Source organism: Suncus etruscus, chromosome 6 (assembly GCF_024139225.1).
Source record: "Suncus etruscus isolate mSunEtr1 chromosome 6, mSunEtr1.pri.cur, whole genome shotgun sequence".
NCBI lineage: Eukaryota > Metazoa > Chordata > Mammalia > Eulipotyphla > Soricidae > Suncus > Suncus etruscus.
The window spans coordinates 56794800-56817982 of NC_064853.1; the positions used below are offsets into that span (position 1 = coordinate 56794800).

Below are 23183 nucleotides of genomic sequence, written 5' to 3' on the forward strand. Positions count from 1 at the left end.
AGGGTTCTCACACATGTAAGAAATTTACCTCTGGGGCTGACTCATAGCACAGTGGATAAAACATTTGCCTTGCATGTGGCCAACCCAGGTTTGATCCCCAGTATCCCATATAGTCCCTCGAGCACCATCAGGAATGACCCTTGAGTGCAGAGCCAGGATTAACCCCTGAGCAACACTCAGTCAGAGCACCACTCAGTGTGACCCACACTCCAGGAAGAAAGAAAGAAAGAAAGAAAGAAAGAAAGAAAGAAAGAAAGAAAGAAAGAAAGAAAGAAAGAAAGAAAGAAAGAAAGAAAGAAAGAAAGAAAGAAAGAAAGAAAGAAAGAAAGAGAGAGAAAGAAGAGAGAAAAGAAGAGAAAGAGAGAGAAAGAAGAGAGAGAAAGAAAGAAAGAAAGAAAGAAAGAAAGAAAGAAAGAAAGAAAGAAAGAAAGAAAGAAAGAAAGAAAGAAAGAAAGAAAGAAAGAAAGAGAAAGAGAGAAAGAAAGAAAGAGAGAGAGAAAGAGAGAGAAAGAGAAAGAAAGAAAGAAAGAGAGAGAGAAAGAAAGAAAGAAAAAAGAAAGAAAGAAGGAAAGAAAGAGAGAGAGAAAGAGAGAAAGAAAGAAAGTAGAAAGAAAGAAAGAAAGAAAGAAAGAAAGAAAGAAAGAAGAGAGAAAGGAGAGAGAGAAAGAAAGGAGAGAGAAAGAGAGAAAGAAGGGAGAAAGGAGAGAGAGAAAGAAAGGAGAGAGAAAGGAGAGAGAGAAAGAAAGGAGAGAGAAAGAGAGAAAGAAAGGAGAGAGAGAAAGAGAGAAAGAGAAAGGAGAAAGAAAGAGAAAGAAAGAAAGAGAAAGAAGGAAGGAAGGAAGGAAGGAAGGAAGGAAGGAAGGAAGGAAGGAAGGAAGGAAGGAAGGAAGGAAGGAAGGAAGGAAGAAATCTACCCCCTTGAGCTGTTCTTGGTCCTGTTGTCATTATTCTTTACTATGATTTAATTTAATAATAAACTGCATACCTTTTTGCTTTTATCTAACCATATCCCTAGTTATATATCCTTTAAATTTCTTGTTTTAAAAATTCATTTCAATGCAGTGACTGAGGAGGGAACATGAAAGAGTTGATTGAAAGAATTCTTTGTAGAAAGATTTAGGAAAGTGTCAAAAATGTGAGAGCTGATGTCAGGCTTTGCAGATGTATCTGTAAGTTGTTTTTGGTACAGCTTACTGGTAAGGAGTATCTCCTCATGTTGCTTCTATTTATAAGGGTGATATACATCCTCAAATCCAAAGATGACTTGAGAATATAGTTATAGAGTGGAAGGCTCGAAGGCACTTATCTTGCATCTACTTTTCTCATTCATCCCCAGCACTGCACCCCAACCACCAGAAATGACTCTGAGCATATTCAGAAGTAAACTCTGAGCACACAATAGGGTGACTCCTCCCACTAAAAAGATAAACTGTACATCCTTATTGGCCTCTGTATGGCATTTTATTTTCCTTGTGTCTTGGCCATCTTCAAGTCTTAAGTCCAGGAGTGGGGAATTTATGATGCTTTAGGATGCTTTATTTTAAAAGCTGACCTCACCATTGTTTTATCTTTGGCAAAATTATTTCATGTTTTGGTATCATTTCAGTTTTAGTACAGCTCTAAGAAATAGCCTGTTGATGTTTCTATTTTTATGTCATAAGAAAGGAAATCAAAGACTTGAGAATTTCTATTTATTATTAGGAAAATGGTATATCTTGAAATCAATGTTAGTTGTCTGATCTTCTAATACAACCTTTTGTTTCTTTTCTTTTATATTCACTATTTTCCTCTATTGTTACTAATCGGACATGCTTAAGAGCAACTTTATGATATCATATTTGAATCCTCCATAACTACCATCAACCAATTCAATTTTTGACTACATATTAGAACTATACAACAATAGTTTACATATTTAGTGAGGGTCTGTATGGACCACATTCTTCACTGGGTGTTTTTCATAAACTTCTTTTCTCTCACCAGATCTCTGATAGACTTTACCAGTAATTTTAATATAGTAATTTTCTTTTAATTTACCCAGTGATCTCATTAAATTTTCTAATTCTATAACTCTGACTTAGGCCCAGAATTCTGCATTTTCCTGGGGTCCAGAGGTCACATTGAGTCACACATTGTTGATAGGTGAAAATCTGTAATTGAAGCAAATAATTTTTCAAGGACTGTAGGACCTGAATTAAGTAATCTCTTTAAATGGTGATCAGTTGATATACAGATGCTCATCCTCTGTTCATCATGGCTGATGTCATTCCTGGTAAATATCTTGGGACATTCTGAGGTAATGAAATCATAGATCCTGCCCTCTGTAGATTTTTTCTTCTGGGGCAGCATAATAGATACATTTAGGGCAGCCTTTGAATAAAGTTCTTTAGTGCAGACTTTCTAGCCCTGTAGCAGGATGATCTTAGGTACAAATTGAGTTGGACTTTGGAGGGAAAGTAAGATTGAGACAGAAAGGAAATAAAACTTGCTTTGCAGCAGGCATAAGGACACTGAATCTAAGAGAAGACAGGATATCTTTTGGAAACTGACTGGCAAGCAGAAAGTAGCTGAACATGAGAAGGGTACTTATACAAAGATATATAGTAAGGCAAAATCGAGTAATAGATAACTGGTGAAGAGGTTTATATTAATGTTGCTCTGCAGGTGTGCAGGAAATGAATAGTTATAAATTTTTAATGTAACCTAGTTGTTGAAGATGGATTGCCCACATGATGCCATTGACATCCATAGAATTCCAGTGCTTGGTTCAAGATCACATTCTCCATGATGACCTTTTCTGTTTGTATAGAGCCTATCTTAATATAATTCTGCTGCTTGTGACAATAATGGATACTTTACTCTCCATCTTAATTACAAATTTTTACAGGTTCAAAAACTGCTGTTTTTTTTTCATAGAATGTCAATAAACACTCACTTAAAAAAATTAAATATCTCTCCAGTACTAACTTGCAATGGGAGAAGTGGAAGAGAGACATAATGCAATCCTGGTTAGGAGACCGGTTTTCCTTTGTGTGAACAACCAGCATTCCAGTCAGGTTGCCACGGTGATGCTGAGATTATAACTGTTAATGCCAGCAGTCAGAAAATGTTGCCCAATTAGTTATTCTTAGCTGCTAGGTTACCTTGACAGAGGCTCAAAAAGCAAGCTTTGAGTTCAAAGGCTCTCAAATGAGCAGTCAGATTTGTAGTTCTGTTTATCTCCCTGTGGTGTAGGGACAAGCCCCAGCATGTCCTGATTTAGGCCTTATAGGAAGTGGTCAGATCTATGAAAGCAAGGTCCTTTTATAAATTCTGCCCCCCCCCCACCCTCTTCACATTTCTTCCTAGTAACAAAGCACTCACAAAATTTCTGTGTCTTTAGTCAATTTTGGAGCATTTGTGTTGTTTCTAGGGCTGAATTTAGATTTTGAGTTTGGAGACAGTAGAGAGAACATAGATTTGGCTTTGCACATTGGTTTTATATAAAGTACTTTAGTTTTACATTTTGTGAACAATCTGACTCACAGGATCCATACTGATATTAAATAAAATGAATTTTCCTAGGAATTACCAGTGGCAGTCCTAGCTGAGACCTCTGTGGTAGACTCAAAAGAGTGGGGCAGTTTCCTCTTTCTGCATGAGTTACAGCAGCCCAATGTCATCATATGACAGAAAGGGTACAGCTCTGTTATGATTATTTTTCAACGTCCAAGTCATCTAAGTGTTGTATATCTAGAAATCCTGAAACATGCATCCATGCAACACCTCAGTATTTTGTAGTTTCAATATAATAGTATTAGCTGGAGAAATAGCATGGAGGTAGGGCATTTGCCTTGCATGCAGAAGGACAGTGGTTCAAATTCCGACATCCCATATGGTCCCCTGAGCCTGCCAGGAGTGATTTCTGAGCGTAGAGCCAGAAGTATCCCCTGAGCACTGCCTGGTGCGACCGAAAAACCAATCTAGTAGTATTACAGAAAATCTTATGGGAAAGTTACACAGCAATCTTTCTAATTTATAGATCCTAACCAGTAGTACAGAAGCCTCAACTAGCACCAAATCACAACCCAGTAAATCCTTAAACATTGCCTTTAGTAATACAATGGAGAGATAACAAACATTCCTTCAAAATACTTTTTATTTAAACACCATAGTTACAAGGTTATTTATACTACAGTTTTTATTTTTCCAAAGATAAAGTTGATTGAGTTATGGTCATTTAATGTCAAACAATCTTCACCAGTGTATGCACACTGTCACCAGTGTCAACATTTTCCCTCTCACCTACCCTAATACTCTTCCCTCTGCTGTCTACTTTTGGGACAGGTATTTTACTTCTCTCTCTCTTTTTTCTTTTTTGACACTGTCTTTTTTGAAGCTTTTTTCTTTTGTGTTACTATTAATGAGGGGTGCGACACATGCTTCCTTTATAGTAGACCTTTCTTTATTTTAACTGCACACTTTGCTCTTTATGGCAAGCTTTCTACCATTAGAAAGACTGGTCCACCTAGTCCTTATCTCAAGTGTTTCTATTGTCTCTGGATATCGTCTCCACACACTGTCCATAAACCCTCACTTATTTTCATCTTACCCACTTACTCTATCTCCAACTCGTTATTATCATATTTAGAGAGAGGAAAACAAACATACCAAGTAACAAGCAAGCAGGAATCCAGATTTGAACTCTGCATTCTTTTGTATCATTACTCTGATAGGAGTGTGCAGTTTAATTTATTCTATAGTGATGATAAAGTGAGATCAATTATCAATCAGTGTTTCAGCTTTATTTTATTTTATTTTATTTTAAAAACTTGTTCCACTTGCAATGCATAAATTGGGCAGTCTAGTGATACACTGAGTCTGGACTTTGTGTTCAGTTCTCAAGTATAAACTCTCAGTATGCCTTAAATATTTTTCTGCATATTACTTTGGTCATGTCCATATATCTGTTTCCTTCTCCAAACTGGAAGCACCCTGACTCAGGGTGGCAATGTAACCTCTGCTGTTATGGTGGACAGTGGTTGGGTGTAGAGGATGTGTGTAGCACTCAGGGATTAAATAGGTCCCATTGTGGAAGGCAATGCTATTGACTCTACAGATCCTGTTCCTATCTCCACAATGTTAGAATGTAGGGAGGTGAGAAAAAGTTGAATTTTGAGGTGCTGGAGCGATAGTACAGTGGATAGAGTGCTTACCTTGTATACAGCCTCTCTGAGTTTGATCCCCAGAATGCCATAGGGTTGACAGAGCCTCAACAAGAATGATCCATGTGCACAGAGCCAAGACTAAGCCCTGTGTTCCATCAGGCATGGCCTCCAAACAAAAAACAATAGAAAAATAAAGAGTTCTGAGTGCTCAAAAATTCCAATTTGTTGGTGTTTGTACATGTTTCTAGAGCTGTGCTTGGGAAGAATTATTATATTGAGAAGCCTAAAGTCTCAAGGCAAATATGGAGATTTCTCCTGTTCCTGTTGCCTTTATTTTGTTTTGCTTTTGTCAGTGTATGCTTGTCACTCTGGGCTGAAGGTGGACAAAAAAAGCCGCTAAGTATAGTTTTCAGAGAAATAACATTTTGGTTTCTCTCTCTCTCTCTCTCTCTCTCTCTCTCTCTCTCTCTCTCTTTCTCTCTCTCTCTCTCTCTCTCACTCTCTCTCTCTCTCTCTCTCTCTCAAGTTTTTGGGTCACACCTGGCAGTGCTCAGGGGTTACTCCTGGCTCTATGCTCAGAAATCGATCCTGGCAGGTTCGGGGGACCATATGCAATGCCGGGATTTGATCCACCGTCCTTCTGCATGCAAGGCAAATACCTTACCTCCTGCTATCTCACCGGCCCCACATTTTGGTCTCTTTAATGCCCGTTAATTAAAAGTAAAAACAAGTATTTGCAGATATCAATAGAGATTAATTGAGGAGCCTTATCAGCCATCCATATTCTGCTTTCAATGAGTTGGTGAACTCAAGTTGAAGATCTGTCACAGAACTGTTGTCCTGAGAAGAAGTTTGAGAGAAGAGTCTAGAGTTTGCCCAAGGAACTACTTAGAGTCTTACTAAATTTCTCTTTCCTTTTTGAAATAAAAAGGGTAGAAAGGATATACATTATCTTTTAAGATGAAAAGGAAGTTGTCATTCTGGTTAGGTTTGCTTTCTACAATTGCTGAGATTTAATTTGATGATATTCTTTAGTGTCCCAATCCAATATTACTGAGAGGAGTTGGAAAAATTAGAGTATGACTCAGTGACTATGAATATTAACCATGGCATCTTACATCTCTTGATCTTGCTGTGAAGTCATGCTTGAGTATGCCCGTTTTGCCAGAATTACATCAACTGACATTCCAATTGGAAAACATTCCAATATAACAGTAGCCCAGGTAGGTTTATGTGATTTTTCAATTGTCTCAACTGATTTCCAGTAAAATATATGTTGACTCATAAATAATATATAATGCTGATTTTTGTAAAATCACAATTTTTCTTTTACTTTATTAGTTGAAAATTTATAAAATACAAACTTAAGGGTTTTTTTTTGGGGGGAGGGCATTAAGCCATACCCGATGACACTCAGGTCTTACTCCTGGCTATGCGCTCAGAAATTGCTCCTGGCTTGGGGATCATATGGGACGCTGGGGGATCGAACCCAGGTCCGTCTTAGGTTAATGTGTACAAGGCAAACACCCTACCACTTGCATCACTGCTCTGACCCCCAAACTAAAGTTTTTTTATGGCATGCTTATTTATTAAATGAACTCCATAGAGAATAATGAAAGCAATGGGGGAGATTAATATTAATGTTCTATTAGGCTCTGGGCTAGTTTGACACTTTTATCTTAGTTTATTTGGGGGGGGGTTGGGCCTCAATTGGCCTTGCTCAGGGGTAACCCTGGCTCTTCATTCAGAAATTGCTCCTGGCAGGCTCAAGGGACCATATGGGCTCCTGAGGATCATAACTGGGTCGATTTCTGGTAGGTCGCATGCAATGCAAATACCCTACCTCTATACTATGCTCCAGCCCATTTTGGCACTTTTTATAGTATTCATAATAACCCTGTAAGGAAATTGTATTCTATGAAAAAAATAAGGAAACTGACACTTAAAGCAGTTATAGAACTGGCCTAACCTGAAGAGCTATCAAGGGCTTAGAATTTAGATTTCATGAAGTTGATGGAATAATAAGTACTTGGAGTTCATAGTTTGTAGTGTGACCTGGTTGCTCCTGGTTCTGTCACTCACCTCTGCTGTGGCCTTAACAAAGTGCTTAATTCTCTCTGCATCCCATTTTTCTCATCTGTAGAACAAATAGCACTTACTCCACAAAATTTTCTTTCATCAAAAAAAGGAAATAAAAGAAAAAGTTATATTTTCCTTTACGAAAGAACTTGCCTTTTGATATAGAGTTATATTTCATTGTGGCACAATGTATACTACTCTACCTTAGAATTGAATTCTCTTTTCAGATTCTCAGAAAAGGTTAAGATCTGAATAAAGGCATATGTAGCCTACAGGGATTCCTGACTTGGTAAATGTCAGTGATTTGCTCTTTTTCCCCTAGCATATATAACCTTCTTCCATGCTACCCATCCTGGCTTTATAAGCAGCTAGGCAAACAGGAGAGCGAGAATTAAGCTGATCATGTCTTTTGCTTTGCCTGTCTTTGTAACATGATTATTACTTGTAGCATCTCCTCCTTGTTGCATTTCAAGTGGCTGCTTCTGACAGCCTGTCTTCTCAATGTACATGCTGTACCAGTGGACTTTATGAACTCCAATATGAGCCAGTACTACCAATAGGAGCTAATGCATGTGACAGTTTTGTGCAGTCACCGGTGTGAGAGGGTGACAGAGGCAGTAACACGAGTTTACTATACCTTTGCTCTACATGCCAATCCCATTCTTTTGCAATTTTCTCTATACATATGGAAAAGGAAATAGAGTCAACCACATTCAGTGAACAGTTGTTATTCACTGTGCACATATAATATTTGTGGGAAATACTAAGATAAATATGTTGCAGTCTTTGCTCTTAGGGCATTTGTAACTTATCAAAGGAGAGATGTCAGAGGGGCAAGCTCACTCTGGAAGGGGTTGTACTTCTTGAGAAAATACAGATAGGGGATGGCTTCATGAGAAGCTGACACATTTGGCTTTCACAAGGATAGGATTGTCTGGTAGGGAATGGTTGAAGGAATAATTTTGGTAGGAATAATTCTGGTAGGAATAAGGAAATGGTGCAGAATTGATTATAGCACAAAACGATAGAATGACAGGATGTTGATTTGCATTGTAAACACATTGTGTTTGACTTTGAAGCAAGGTGTGCCATGTGTAGAGTGTCAATTTGAATGTGTGAGGGTAAATTGAAAGAAGTAAAACATTGAATGACAGAAAATAGTCCTAGCATGAAATGTGAGACCTGTTGTATGAATGAATGTTGAATGAAGTAGAGTAGCTTGATATGATGGGCATTGAAGATAAAATCATTAGCAGTGAGTCAAGGATAATGAGTTACCCCCTTAATTATTTTATTATTCCCTTTTAGTATCTTGTATATACATCATCCAGTTATCCTGAGTAGCTCTGTTGAGATACACATTTATTAAGGATATAATAACAAGAATCTGTGTTTGCCCTATTTCTGCCTTATTTCACGTAACATGTTATCATCCTATTCCATCCAAGTTTCTGTGAATTGTGTAATTATTACTTTTTTATTCTTTTGTTTTTTGGGGTCACACCCTGTGGCACTCAGGGATTACTTCTGGTTCTGCGCTCAGAAGTTGCTCCTAGCAGGCATAGGGAACCACATGGGATGCCAAGATTCAAGCCTCCGTCCATCCTGGATCGGCTGTGCACAAAGCAAATACCCTAACGCTGTGCTATCTCTCTGGCTCCGAATTGCGTGATTTTATTTTTTTCTTGCAGCTACATAGAATTTCATTGGGCATGTATATCACATCTGCATAATTAATTCATCTATCCTTGGAAACCTATATTTATTCTATATCTTAATAATGCCTTGAATTTTGTGTTATGTTTTTATAATTTGTTTATTTTTTTTTTCAGGACCCTGCAGGGATCTTTGAATTGGTGGAACTTGTTGGAAATGGAACTTATGGACAAGTTTATAAGGTAAAATCTTCTTTGTTTTGTTTTGTATACCTGACAGTGCTAGAAATGTTATGTGGTGCCAGGGGTTAAATCCAGAGCCCTGAACTGTTTGAGCTCTCTCCCTGGTACATGATCGTTGAATTCTGACTATGGTTTATTACAGTTTCAATGAATGCTGAATAACAGTGTCATCCATTCTCATGAGACTCACATAGCCTAAAATAGCCTCATGATCTTTTTGCTAATTGACCTTCATCTTTAAAATTGTATTTATAGTCTTATTTGGATATGTTCTTTCTTATATAGTGACTATTTCTTTTTTTGTGTGTTTATTTTGTTTTTGGGACACACTCTGTGGTGCTCAGGGGTTATGCCTGGCTCTGCTCAGGAGTCATTCCTGGCAGTGCTCAGGGGTTCATATGGGATGCCTGGGATTAAACCCAGGTCAGCTGTGTCCAAGGTAAACACCCTATACCCACTGTGCTATTGTTCCCGCACCCTTTACTGTTTATTTCTGACACATGAATTCTGATCTTGAGTGTTTGAAGCTCTTTAGGTGTTTTGTTTCCCTTGATTTTTAATAAATGCCAGAACTGGTTTTTAAGGGAGCAAAGAATGCCATTTACTTTAAAAGTTTAAGCTATTCAAGTACCATTACTAGAAAAGCAGATTTGTTGTTAGCCTAGGGCATGAGTGAAATGAATTTAGTGAATGGCAGTTAAGGGAGAACTATCTCACAAAACAGAGGCCTAATGATAGCAATAAATTTGATAAGAGAGGAAATAATTTAAAGTAAAATGAGATGGAGCTGAGAAATACCACCTCTCTTGCCTATTTACTATAGTTTGCTCACAAATTCACCACAGAATGCTTTTAAAACATATTTCCCACTAGTATATGATTTTTTTAAAAGTTTGTTTGAAAATGTGGATTAATTTCCCCTCTGATTATCAAAAGGAAAGGAAAAATAACTACATTTGAACAAAAACTCAGGAGGGTCTTGTGAAAGAACTATTGAAATAAATGCCTTCAAAACAGACCAACTATTTTATTTTGGTCATTTTTAAGGGAATTTTCCATCTTTTTTCTGAGTTAAAGTGACATGGGGTAGCATTTTCATTACAAAAATCTCTCTCTTTTTTTGGGGGGGGTGTCACACCCGATGCCGCTCAGGAGTTATTCCTGGCTCTGCATTCAGAAATTGCTTCTGGCAGGCTCGGGGGACCATATGGGATGCTGGCATTCAAACCACTGCCCTTCTGCTTGCAAGGCAAACACCTTGCCTCCATGCTATCTCTTCGGCCTCCCCAAATATCTCTTTTTTATTTTATTTTTTAATATTCCTTTTCTGAACCCTAAAATTTGCTTAAAATGGATGTGGAATATCATCCAGCTTGTAATATCTTGAATTCTAAGAAATGTCGATGTATAGTTCTTAATGTGTAAAGCACAATTGCAAAGATATACATATATATTTAGTTAGTTAATCAGTTTTAGACTATTCTCCAAAACTCAGGTGTTATTTCAGGTACTTAAGGACTACTTCTGGCTCTGGGCTCATGGGTGTTCTTGGAGCCATAGAGTGGTGTCAGTGATTAACCTGACTTTTTACTACAATTCATGTGCCTTTCTCAGTCCATTGACCTGTATCTCTCCTTCGAGGGGTAAGGTGCAAGGCCCTTATTTGTAATGAAGAATCCTTTAGTGTCCACTCTAAGGGCAAATTATTTCTTAGAAGAAATAGTTATTTCCTAAAATGCCAACCTCTGAAATTTAGTCAGAATGCAGTTTCCCCTAGCTAATGACTTGATGTTGATCTTGTCTGACAGAAAAAAGAAATGTGTCTAAGGAAATACTTTTAAATACTTTCAATAAAGACAATTACAGTGGAAGATTGTGTTATTGCATTTTACAAAATTGAATTGAACTTGTGTGAAGTAATGTGAACTAATGAATTCAGCACTGATTTAGGTAGGAAATTACTTCAAAGTTACTGTCAATATAGAAGAGCAGTTCTGTAGCCATTGATATTTCTTAGAACTATTCTACTGCACTTAGCATCCCACCTGTCTCTGGTAAGGTATCACTCCTGGCAGTCTTGGAAGAGCATATGGGGTGGCTGGGATTGAATCTGGATTAGTCATGTGCAAGGCAAGCAAGTGCCTTCCTTATTTTCTACTCTATCTCTCCCATTTCTCAACTATACCGGTAGCATCATTATTCTAAGGGGTACCTTTTTTAATTTTGGTTTTTGGGTAACGTCTGGCAGCGTTCAGGAGTTACTCCTGGCTCTACGCTCAGAAATCGCTCCTGGCAGGCTCGGGGAACCATATGGGATGCAGTCGAACCACCGTCTTTCTGTATGCAAGGCAAACGCCTTACCTCCATGTTATCTCTCCAGCCCCAGTCATTTTTTATGATTGATATCAAATAGTGATATCAACCTTCTTGGACCTTTTTTTTAATCTTTGCTATGTCTATGTATTCTACTATGACATTGTAACTGTTTTGTGAACAAGATACATGAGAATGTAATTAGTTCTATGGGATCTTACCTAAAGAAAATTTGCCATCCAGTTTTGGTGTTCCAAAGGAGATGATTTCAAGTGTTGTCCAACTGTAAATAGGAAATACCCACTGATTAACTCCTACTGTTATCCTAGGTTATGAAGTACTAAAATAATATAATGGCAAAATCTAAACTCAATGATAGATCAACCTGATCACTTTCAGTATAATTTATTTTCACTTGTTGTGAAATAGACATGTTTCTAAATCAGTGTAGCATATATGGAAATTTTATTTCTAGAGAGAGATTCTCATACAAAATAAAAATACTCCGTTACAAAAGTTCTCTTTACATCAAGTATTAAGTAATTGATTTAAAATATTATAAATCTGGCTTTCAGTATTTCTATATTTTTAAACACTTTATATCACTTTATTTAAACATGGTGGCTACAAGGTTGTTCATAATACAGTTTTCTTTCAAGTTACAAAGTTGTTTCTGATTGAGATTCAATCATGAAATGTACAATACCCTTCACCAGTGTACATTTCCCACTACCAATGTCCCTAGATTCCCTTCTATCTTCTTTCTCCCTGCTTTCTTCCATGCCTGTCTCTACCTTTTAGACACTGTGACAAATTTTAAAATTGATCGCTCTAAATCATTGAAAAATGTTGCCTGAATTTGGATAGGGATTTTTTTTGTTTTGGTTTGGTTTTTGGGCCACACCTGGTGATGCTTAGGGGTTACTCCTGGCTATGCACTCAGAAATCATTCCTGGCTTGGGGAACCATATGGGACTCCAGGCATTGAACCTAGGTCCGGCCCCGGTTAGTCACATGCTTTGGCCCAAAAGTTCTCCAAGGATCATCTGCTGAAACCTGGGACCTAGGAGCGAACCAGGGACCTTTATCTTCAGTCAAACGCTCTCCCAACTGAGCTATTTTGGCTCCACATTTAGGTAGGCTTTTAAGATAAGATAGAATTTTGGAGCCAGGATGATTGTACAGTAAGTACGGTGCTTAATTTGCTGTCCCTATCACCACATATAATCCCTGAGCGTCACCAGGTGTGACCCAAAAAACAAAACAAAAAAAAAACAAAAATCAAAAATCGTGTGCAAGTTTCTCTGACAAATACTGATACACTGAATAAAATATGTAGATTTAGGGGACTGCTTCATGAATTATATTTTAAGTCTGAATGTGAATGTGGCACCTTTGAATGTGGCGATGGTCATTTAATAATATATATATATTTTTTTTTTTTTTTGGTTTTTGGGTCACACCTGGCAGTGCTCAGGGGTTATTCCTGGCTCCAGGCTCAGAAATTGCTCCTGGCAGGCACAGGGGACCATATGGGGCGCCGGGATTCGAACCGATGACCTCCTGCATGAAAGGCAAACGCCTTACCTCCATGCTATCTCTCCGGCCCCTCATTTAATAATATTTAACTCTTCAATAATACTTTCAGTCTTACTCCCTAGGCTAGATTGGTCTGTCTCTTGAAAGTTATTTGTTTTTCATTAGCATTTCGGTACCAGGAAGCCAAATGACAATTTGATATGTGATTTTTACTTTATTTATTCAGTAGAAATAAAAAGTAATAAAATGAAATGAATTTTTGTCCAGTTTTATGAGAAATTATCTTTCAGGTCCATAGTTGTACTAAGAAAAAAATCAATAAGATCCCAAATCCCTCTTTGCTAAAGATTTTTGCTATATCTCAATATGCCATTTGTAAGAATCTAATAAAATCCAGATGGAATGTTTTTGTCAAAATGGAGCAATTATTTTAATAAATTGCAACAATTATTTAATGTATAACTACAAAAAATACTGCTAAGTTTAAGTCACAGATTTCAAGTGAATATCAATCTATTTAATTTTAAAATTTGTTCTCTTTAAATATATGGATTTTTACACATAAAGACACATGCTAGCCCAGGTTCTCTAGAGTATTTCAGATATCTCTAGGATTCTTCCAAAGGTTGTATTGTATTATGATCAATAAAGGGGCCATTTTTGTGGTGATAGTTCTTTGAATGATGACTGTGAGGAAGTGCATTTGTAAAGACTTTCAAGGTTCTACATAAATCATCTATTTCAATAATTATATCTTTAACCTACTTTTGTTTACATCTGGTCCTATGGAGCTCATTACCTCCAAATATGTTCATTTTTCAATATCTCTCTTTAATATTTATTATATTGATTTTAAATTCTACCTTTTGAGGATGTTTATCATTTTAAGCCCATATGAATATCATACTGTTAGGACATCTTAAAAAGTAAGTTAAATCTTCCTCCAGTCTACAGTATTTAGATATATAATAAGACTTCTCCCTCCAAACTCTAAAACCACACTATGTCCCCAGTTTTCTAGGCAATAGAGCCTCAGTTGCTTAAGTAATTCTCTAATAACACAGACTGAGAGACTTTCATTATATGGATTTATGACCTTGCACTATTTTAACATATTACTGAAAGTAGTTATATATGTATATATGTACATATATGTATAGATGTGTGGATATGTGTATGTTTTTGGATTTGGGGTTACAGACAACAGAGCTGTAGATTATTTCTTAGTACTCTGCTCTCAAGACTCACTCCTGGCTGAGCTTAAGGAACCATGTGGGGTTTCTGAGGTTAAACTCAAGTTGGTTGCATCAATATAAGCACCTTATTTTTTGCTGTAGTGTTTCTCCTGTCCCTGAAATAGTATTTTCTATTTTAAGTAGTTAATATTACATAAAATAGTATGTTTATTATATGATTACAGATTTACTTCCTATAATAAGTATAAAACATTGTTATTTGGGAGAGTCTTTGGAGTAATGGCTTACTGTCTGTCACCCAATCCTTTCTGGCAGGTGTTCTAAAGCTCACATCTGGTCTCAGTTACTCACTTTTTATCTCTGTACATAAAAGTCACAGGCTTTCTCTGTCTCATTACCTGTTTTTAAAATTATCCCACTTTTATATTTGTGTTTACAAATTAAACATTTCTAATACATAAAAGATACAGATTGTCAGGTAGGATAATCCTTACCTGTTTCTCCTCAGCAAAGAGGGCAGCGAAATTAAAAAAAAAGGTACAAAACTACAGATATGAATCTGCTCTATTTATTCATCATTCTGTTCATAGTTTGACATATAGTTGACCATTATGAGGCTTGAATGAAGTTGTTTTCCTTGAGAATTCCTTCTTAATTTGTCTCAGAATTTTTTTCTTAGCATTTTTCTACTATTTCCCTAGAATTAGTTGGCATACTTCATAAACATAAACATACTTGTTTGTTCAACAAAAATGCTCAATTTTTAGAGGAGGAAGATCCATGTTAAAGAAATTATCAAGTCTGTAATGTACAAATGCTGAAGATTTGTGAAATGAAGAAAATTGACTTGGGTGCCTCAGGCTTCTGGCCAAGACTTTCAAACTAATGAGAAAAGAAATGACTATATTTCATAACCAATCTCTGAAATTTTGGTTCTGTAGGCCTGGGGTAGAGCCTAACCATCTAATCATTAAACATGTTCATTTAGATGTCTATATATCTGGAGATTGGGAAAAATTCATATCATACTGTGGCTAGAGTACTTATGTGAGTCTAATTCTAATATTTTTAGAAGACATTTATTTACTTAGATTTGCATACAAACTGACTCAAGCTTATTAAGGAAAGCTAAAAAAAAAATCCCACAAATGTTTAATTCTGAGATATGATGCCAACCAGTTCTGATAAAGTCATTCAGAGATTTGACTTTTGATGCTTTCATTTGATCTGCTTGTGATCACTGCATAAATTGGTCCTGAATAATTCAACACAAGACCTGAGAATCAATATAGTCAAAACTCACCTCACAGAAAATGTGAGCCTCTTACCAGAAATTTCTTCAATTCTGTATTTTTGTGATCTCCTGATAAATCTTCTGTTAAAATAAGATAAAACATTTTAATAGTAAGTTTTCTAATCTAAATATGAAGGTAATTTTGTAACTTAGCAAGTAGTGCAGCTCTTTAAACATTGCTTTAATGAATTATAAATTCTACTGTTAATTTCTTACTTGAAAAGGAGCATAAGAGAAAGAATGTCCTATTTCTGTATAATAAATGATAATGGTAGCACTTTTGGGGGTTGGCTCACTGAGCTGTGTTCAGGGCTTACTCCTTAAGAATCAATGCTGGTAGGTTTGGAGAACCACCTGGAGTGCTAGGAAACAAGTCCAGGTCAGCCAGATACAAGACAAGCATTTATCTCTTTTTGCACTTTTAATCAAGAATTTTCAATAATGAATACATTCTTTGACATTTGTTGAAGGCCAATTGAAAAAGCCCAGTGTTCTGTGTGGGCAGCAGAACCAACCCAGGTCCTATTCTATCTAAGTATGTGATCAAATGACCTAATTAGCACTCAATATCCACTCTGTGCTAAAAGCTTTAAGATATATTGTCTCAATTACTCCTCATGATTTTAGAAGAGAGGAGAGAAAAATACAAATTTATGGGCAGGCAGGTATCCAAACAAGTATTCAAGGTCTTGCCTCCAAGATCCCACTGTTTTCCCTTTGTAATTCAGTATTTTACTGTTTATACATAAACCAATACCCTGTTATCTTTGTGGCCAGAAAAAAAGGAGCTCAAAGCATCCCATAAACTCACAGACTCATTCCCATTTCTGGCTCCCAAATGTGCTAACAGGCATATAGCTATTTTCAAGCCAAAGACATTGTGTTAGTGTTGGATAAAAAGCCTAAATACTCTTACCACAACCCCACATATCCCAATAAAATGTGTCCCCAGACATTACCAAATGTCCCAGCAGAAGTAAAAGTGTCTCTTTCTAGATGAGAACTTTTGTGAAAATAAGGAAAGAATAACCAATCTCTTTACACTGAAGTTAGAAGGAAAGAAAAAAAAGAAAGGAAGGAAGGAAGGAAGGAAGGAAGGAAGGAAGGAAGGAAGGAAGGAAGGAAGGAAGGAAGGAAGGAAGGAAGGAAGGAAGGAAGGAAGGAAGGAAGGAAGGAAGGAAGGAAGGAAGGAGAGAAGGAAGGAGAGAAGGAAGGAAGGAAGGAAGGAAGGAAGGAAGGAAGGAAGGAAGGAAGGAAGGAAGGAAGGAAGGAAGGAAGGAGAAAGGAGAAAGAAAGAAGAAAGAAAGAAAAGAAAGAAAGAAAGAAAGAAAGAAAGAAAGAAAGAAAGAAAGAAAGAAAGAAAGAAAGAAAGAAAGAAAAGAAAGAAAGAAAGAAGAAAGAAAGAAGAAAGAAAGAAAGAGAAAGAAAGAAAGAAAGAAAGAAAGAAAGAAAGAAAGAAAGAAAGAAAGAAAGAGAGAGAAAGAAAGAAAGAAAGAAAGAAAGAAAGAAAGGAAGGAAGGAAGGAAGGAAGGAAGGAAGGAAGAAAGGAAGGAAGGAGAAAGAGAGAAAGAAAGAAAGAAAGGAAGCAAGAAGAAAGCAAGGAACGAAGGAAGAAGAAAGAGAAAGAAAGAAGGAAGAAAGTAAAAGAAAGAAAGAAGGAAAGAAAGAAGGAAGGAAATAAGGAAGAAAGAAGAGAAAGAAAAAGAAATCTTTATGCTTTGCCTGTAATTTACATTTGATTTTCTGTGATTACAGGTATGCAGGATTTCATTACTCATTTTAAATTCAATCCTCAATACATTTTCATTTAACCTCTGTAATTTATAGTATTTATGAAAAAGCCAATTTCTCAGTAACTTATTAAGAGAAGAAAACAAGGTGAATTGGTGGAAATTTTAATGGAGTGAGTGATTTTTATAATATTATATACAAATGATGGGGAAAGAAGCTACACTGTTTTTCTAAGGTCATACAACAGCTAGGTAGAAGTATTATGATATCTATAAAGGCTGTAAGGTAATAAATTTACTTAAGAGTTAGGATATGATGGCTTGACTTTTTAAAATTTATTTATTTTTAATATATATTTTATTTAAACAACTTGATTACATACATGATTGTGTTTAGGTTTCAGCAATGTAAAAAACACCACCCATCACCATCACCATCATCCATCACCAACATTCCCATCTCCAATGTCCCAAATCTCCCTCCTCCCCACCCTACCCCCACCTGTACTCTAGACAGGCTTTCTATTTCCCTCATACATTCTCATTGTTAGGATAGTTCACAATGTAGTTATTTCTCTAACTAAACTCATCCCTGTTTGTGGTGAGCTTCATGAGGTGGGCTGTAACTTCCAGCCCTCCTCTCTTTTGTGTCTGAAAATTTGATTTTCCCTCTACTTGCTTTAGCTTAAGTTTGTATGTAGCTACTTATATCTTAAATTTTCTCATCTAAAAATAATCACAAAAAATGTCTCTTTTGATCTACCCCATCAGGCCTATATTTTGAGACTTAAATAAAGGACTGTAAAAACATTTGTCAAATTCAAACTGTGATATACACATAAGACCTGATTATTATGATATCTATTTATTACTGTCGTATTGGTAAAGTACTGGTATACAGTGATTTAGGGAAGTTCATTTTCTGCTATGTTGTTCTTTCTCTTTTTCACCTTAATGCTCAGTTGTTATATATATTACTAAGTAAATATCATTTCCTATTGAAATTTTCAACTCTAGCTACAAGTTCATTCTGATCACTTCTAATTATTTTTTGTATTATAATATATATGCAAACATTTTGGGGGTTGAATGAAAGGTCTCTCTGCTTTTGCCTTTGCCTGACCTTTTGTTACTGACATTTGTCAGGTATTAGTCACACTTCCCAAAATATGTTCAGTGGAATCCAAGAGCATCTCTGTGGAAAATAAAGTTAGCAACTTAAAAAATGTTATAATTTTATTATTTATCACTTTTTGAAAAGAGAACATGAAAATTAGCATTTATATTGTATTTATTTTGTATTTTCTGTATTTATATGTGTAATTTTCTTCTTTATCTCCCTTCCCAAGTACCCCTTATTTATACATCTTGAAACTAATTCACAGAACATGATGTGGACATAAGATAATCCTGTGTCATAGCTAAATGCTTCTCTTCCCATTCCTGAAACCTCAATATTGCCTAATTTGCAGGAGATTAAGGGTATTTTCCACAAATCATTAACATAGGGCTGTCCTTTCTACGTCCTTGTAAACCATAGTCTTGGACCAGATCTGACATGTTGATTGATTTTTAAATGATCTCTTGTACTACTTATAGGAACACATTTCATTCATTAAAATAAATTATTGGTATTGTCAAAGATATTAATTATATGTATAATTTTTATTAAAATTGTTTATAATGGCCAAAATAAGTAGTATTTTTTGGGTGCACATGAACTGATTTTTAACATCAAGTAGGTATTTCTTTAAATCTCTTGTAACTTCATAGAACTTCTACACCTTTGTTCTTAATTGTAGATTCAACTGACTACAGTAAAGATTTCTAGCATTGTTCAGTTATTATTGCTCATATTTAGTTACAGCAAATACTTATATACATATACTCATAGCTGACCATTTTACAACTGCTCTCCCTAATAGGAGATGAACTATTTTGAAATCTGTTATGTTGGTGAAGTTTTTGTTGTTGTTTTAATCCTTGTGGATATCATGTGATTTTTATCTAATTTGAAATAGGATAGAGCCACTTCATGTATGTCAAATGAAAGGATCACTGACTTTTCTAGGTGTGGGGCCCTCATTATTAGCACAACACGGTAAAACATTTTTGATGTGACTGAAGATTTTTCAGCATTTACTGCTTGTAGAAAGTGTCGTTATATTTTTGAAAATATAGAGATACCTAGGCCCTTCTGACCATTTAAGTAATGTTGGTTTCTAATGTAGGGTTGGAATTATCTCTTTGCTTAAGTGCTCCTTTTGTTGTCTTGACTCTTGAGACATTTTGATTCCCATCCTGGAGTCTTGTTGACCTGTTTATTCACATATTCAGCACCAGCTTTCTTAATATGCATTTATTATCTGGTTGGGATTTGTGGTCCAGCTTTTATTTGAAATGTTTATATTATTTTGATACAAGGTGCTTTCATTCTGTTCACCTCAGATAATTAGCAAATAACTTGATACACAACACCCTGATGCCTTGTACTTTTTAGGTCTCAGACCCTCCCTTAATGACTTGGTGATTATAAGCAGTCTCAAGTAATTTAACCATCAATAGTTACTGTGTAATTACCATTACCATAGGGTTATTTGTAACATGTAAAATGAAAGTCTTCCAGGAGTACAGGCACAGCATTTAAGACTGCAAAGTTTGAACTTCACTTGATTCTTTGAAATGAATAACCCTGGGGCTGGAAGGTAATACCTGGATTTCATCCACACCATCCCATATAGTGCAACCAACCAACCAACGAAACAAACAAACAAACAAAAAAAAAAAAGAAAAAAAAAAGAGGAAAAAAGAAAAAATACATGAATAACCAATGAATTGAAGACTTGTGATTATTTTCTTTGTGTTTGACCTAAAATTTCATTTAAAATGATCATTTTTACATATATTATAATTTTTAAAAATTAGGTATTTTGTTTGTGCAAAAATAGATACTTGCTGTTTTATAAGCAAATATTTGTTTTACAAGCAGATATTTAGTCTCTAATGAGGAAGAACCTTGTTAGCAGTGAGTAGGGTAGTGAGGAGAATAAGGCTGACGTGTCATACTAAGTCCACTTCTTCCTGTGGTGGCCTTGACCCTGATGCTTTCCCGTGGAATTTATGGAACTGGTATGTATCTTTTGTTCTCTTATAAAATAATGAAAGCAAAATAACCTCTTGCTCACTGTGAACTCCTAATTAATACAAAATAGATACCATAGCAATAGATAACAACACTGTCTTTATTCATTTCTAGAGAAGAATTTTGTAAACTAAACTATGTGAAGAGTTCAGTGTCTCTTTGGAGAGAAGATTTGAGAAAGCTTTCTGATAGCTGCATAATATAGTCCTTCTAGGACACACAGTCAAAGTCAATATTCAGCCACTTGTATGTTCTGGTTTATGCTTTACTTCACAGATATTTTTTTTTAGAAATTCAGTTAGGAAGGCTTATGAGTTTCTGTAATGAATTTTCTGGAAAGGTTACTACTTTTTTTTAGCTCTTTCTCTAAATATAAGCTCACACATACATACATACCATGAAGTTTGTCATTTTAATATGCAGTTCAGTGGCATTAATTACTTTTATTTCTAGAACTTTTCTACCTTCCAAATCCAAAGGGACATAGCTAATAAACAATCAATCCACATCCCTTCCTTATGGCCTAACACCTAGCCCCTAGATTAAAACAACAAGCAAACAAACAACCTCCTCCCCCTCACCACCCCCCCCCCTTCAGTCATATAATTGTCAAAGAGAGCTGGTGGTTTCCTGGATAGCTCTTTGCCTGCTGGCTCTCCAACAGACCAGGAATAGTCCTGACCCTCTGTCTGTCTGTGTGTTGGCATTCCTTGAGATGACTCACTCACAGCTCTTTATTTTCCTGTGTTGACCAGTTTAGTTGCCTTCTGTTCTAGGAAGCAAAACCTCACTGAAGCTATGTTTTAATATTTACCTTGCTTGTATCTAAATAAAACAACCATTTTTAGAACTAGATATTGAGGTAGAGGTCATAAAAGAAAATGCAAATATTTTGTGTGAATTCTTGGAGTAGTCTTCATTTCTTCTGTCTTAAAATGTCTGGACTTGGGGCCGGAGTGGTGGCACAAGTAGTAGGGCATTTGCCTTGCATGTGCTGACCTAGGACAGACCATGGTTTGATCCTCCGGCATCCCGTATGGTCCCCCAAGCCAGGAGCGATTTCTGAGTGCATAGCCAGGATTAAAAACCCCTGAGGGTCACCAGGTGTGACCCAAAGAACAACAACAAAAAAATTCTGGACTTGTTGGGTCTGAATCCGAGACCAATTGGTCAGAGATGCACAGGATGCAAAAGCAAGAAACATTATTGAAGCACAGATTCCAGCATGCTGGTGTCAACCATTTGAAGTGAGTTGGCAACCCCACCCTAATTTATATTCTTAATTTTATACCCAGTTTCAAGAATTTTCAAATGGACTAGGTGATCATTGCTTGCTACACATTATTTATTGCTTATAGGGCACTAGTGGATATATTGAGGGACAGCTATATCTAATAATACTTATGGTGGTTGCAAGCAGGATTTAAACAGGATGTTGGCCTGGGTGTTTGATTAGTTAGCTGTGTTAGTATGGCAAACTTGTGGTATATCAGAAACTTGCTGTGTTATTTACAGTAAGAGACCTATTGTTAAGAGTAAGGCTGTGTCATTTATAGTAAAACAGGCCTGAAACCTGTCATGGCTGTGGTATGGTCCTTTCAGACTGTGGTCACTTTTATTATCTTATGAATGTAACAACTATTTTCTTTTTAGAAAGGACAGTGTTTCTTCACTGGTAACTCCAATATCTAGAACAAAAAAATGTTCTGGATGGAGATTGGTTGAATGTTACCTTATAGAGCTTCCCTTTAACAATGAGCCACCATCTGACACTACTCCCTAACCCCATAGCAATCTCCATAGTTTTCCCACTCAGGTTCTTCCCGTTCTACCCAATGGCCAGTGTCATATTCCTCATGGTGTCACCCTGCTTTTTTCCTCCTGCCTTTTCTTTAGTTCATCCTGGCTCTTCCCTTGTACCTCAGTACTGTCACATAGCTTGATTTTTGTTTCTAGCTGCTCAAGCCACCCTGCATACCTGTAACCCTTGTCAAATAGCAATCTTTCTCTAGGACCTAAGGCCTCAGCATACCATCTTTTCTTCTGCATTGTTCTCACTCTTTTGTAAGGTGGGTTCTCCTCTAAATTAAAAATACCTTGAAGTCTAAAAAATTACCTTACTGTTTCTATGACATCAATCAAAAGCAATGGTCCAAAATAACAGAAAGATTATGTGTCTTTTCCATTCATTCTGACTAACTTTAGTTAGCATGATATCTTTAGTTCCATCCATGTTGCTGAAAATTTTATGATTTTGTTATTTATTAAAGCTGCATATATTTCATTGTGTATATATATATATACACCATAACTTCTTGAACCAATTATCTGTAGTTGAGTACACATATGGATTGTTTTCATATCTTGATTGTTGCACTAAGTGTTGTGATGAGTATAGATATGAATATCAAATTAAGGGTGTTTTTATGTTTAAGGGGTAGATGATAATTTCTGTATTTCTATAATTTCAGGGTAATTTCTGTATCTTTTTTAATGTTGATTGGTCAGTCACAACAAAAGGGACAGATGTCTTATATGTGGGATTTAAAAATACACCGTGAGGTAGTAACACAGATCCAAATGCAACATAATGGGGTCTACTCAATTGAATTGGGGGCATTTAGAAGGAGTGAGGTTGGAATCCTTGAAAGAGAAAGATGGATGTATTCATAATAGGTTTTGTGCTGTAACTGTATCTCTGAGAAAGCTATTAATATATGGCAAACCAATAAAATAAAGAGCATATTGACTAAATAAAAACAATTTAAAAATGGTCCCCCGAACCTGCCAGGAGCGATTTCTGAGTGTAGAGCCAGGAGTAACCCCTGAGCGCTGCCGGGTGTGA

General features: G+C 36.2%; 1 protein-coding gene across 4 annotated transcripts in view; it reads left to right on the top strand.

Moving 5' to 3' along the window:
- TNIK (TRAF2 and NCK interacting kinase) overlaps positions 1–23183 on the top strand; it is a 420827-nt gene that overhangs the window by 82352 nt on the left and 315292 nt on the right. For all 4 annotated transcript variants that reach the window (XR_007496767.1, XM_049775216.1, XM_049775217.1 and 1 more), the window contains exon 2: positions 9059–9124. Coding sequence is in view for 3 of the 4 variants with exons in the window: in XM_049775216.1 (XP_049631173.1) it covers positions 9059–9124 (66 nt within the window). In the remaining variant the exon portion in view is untranslated. The remainder of the gene's footprint in view (positions 1–9058; positions 9125–23183) is intronic.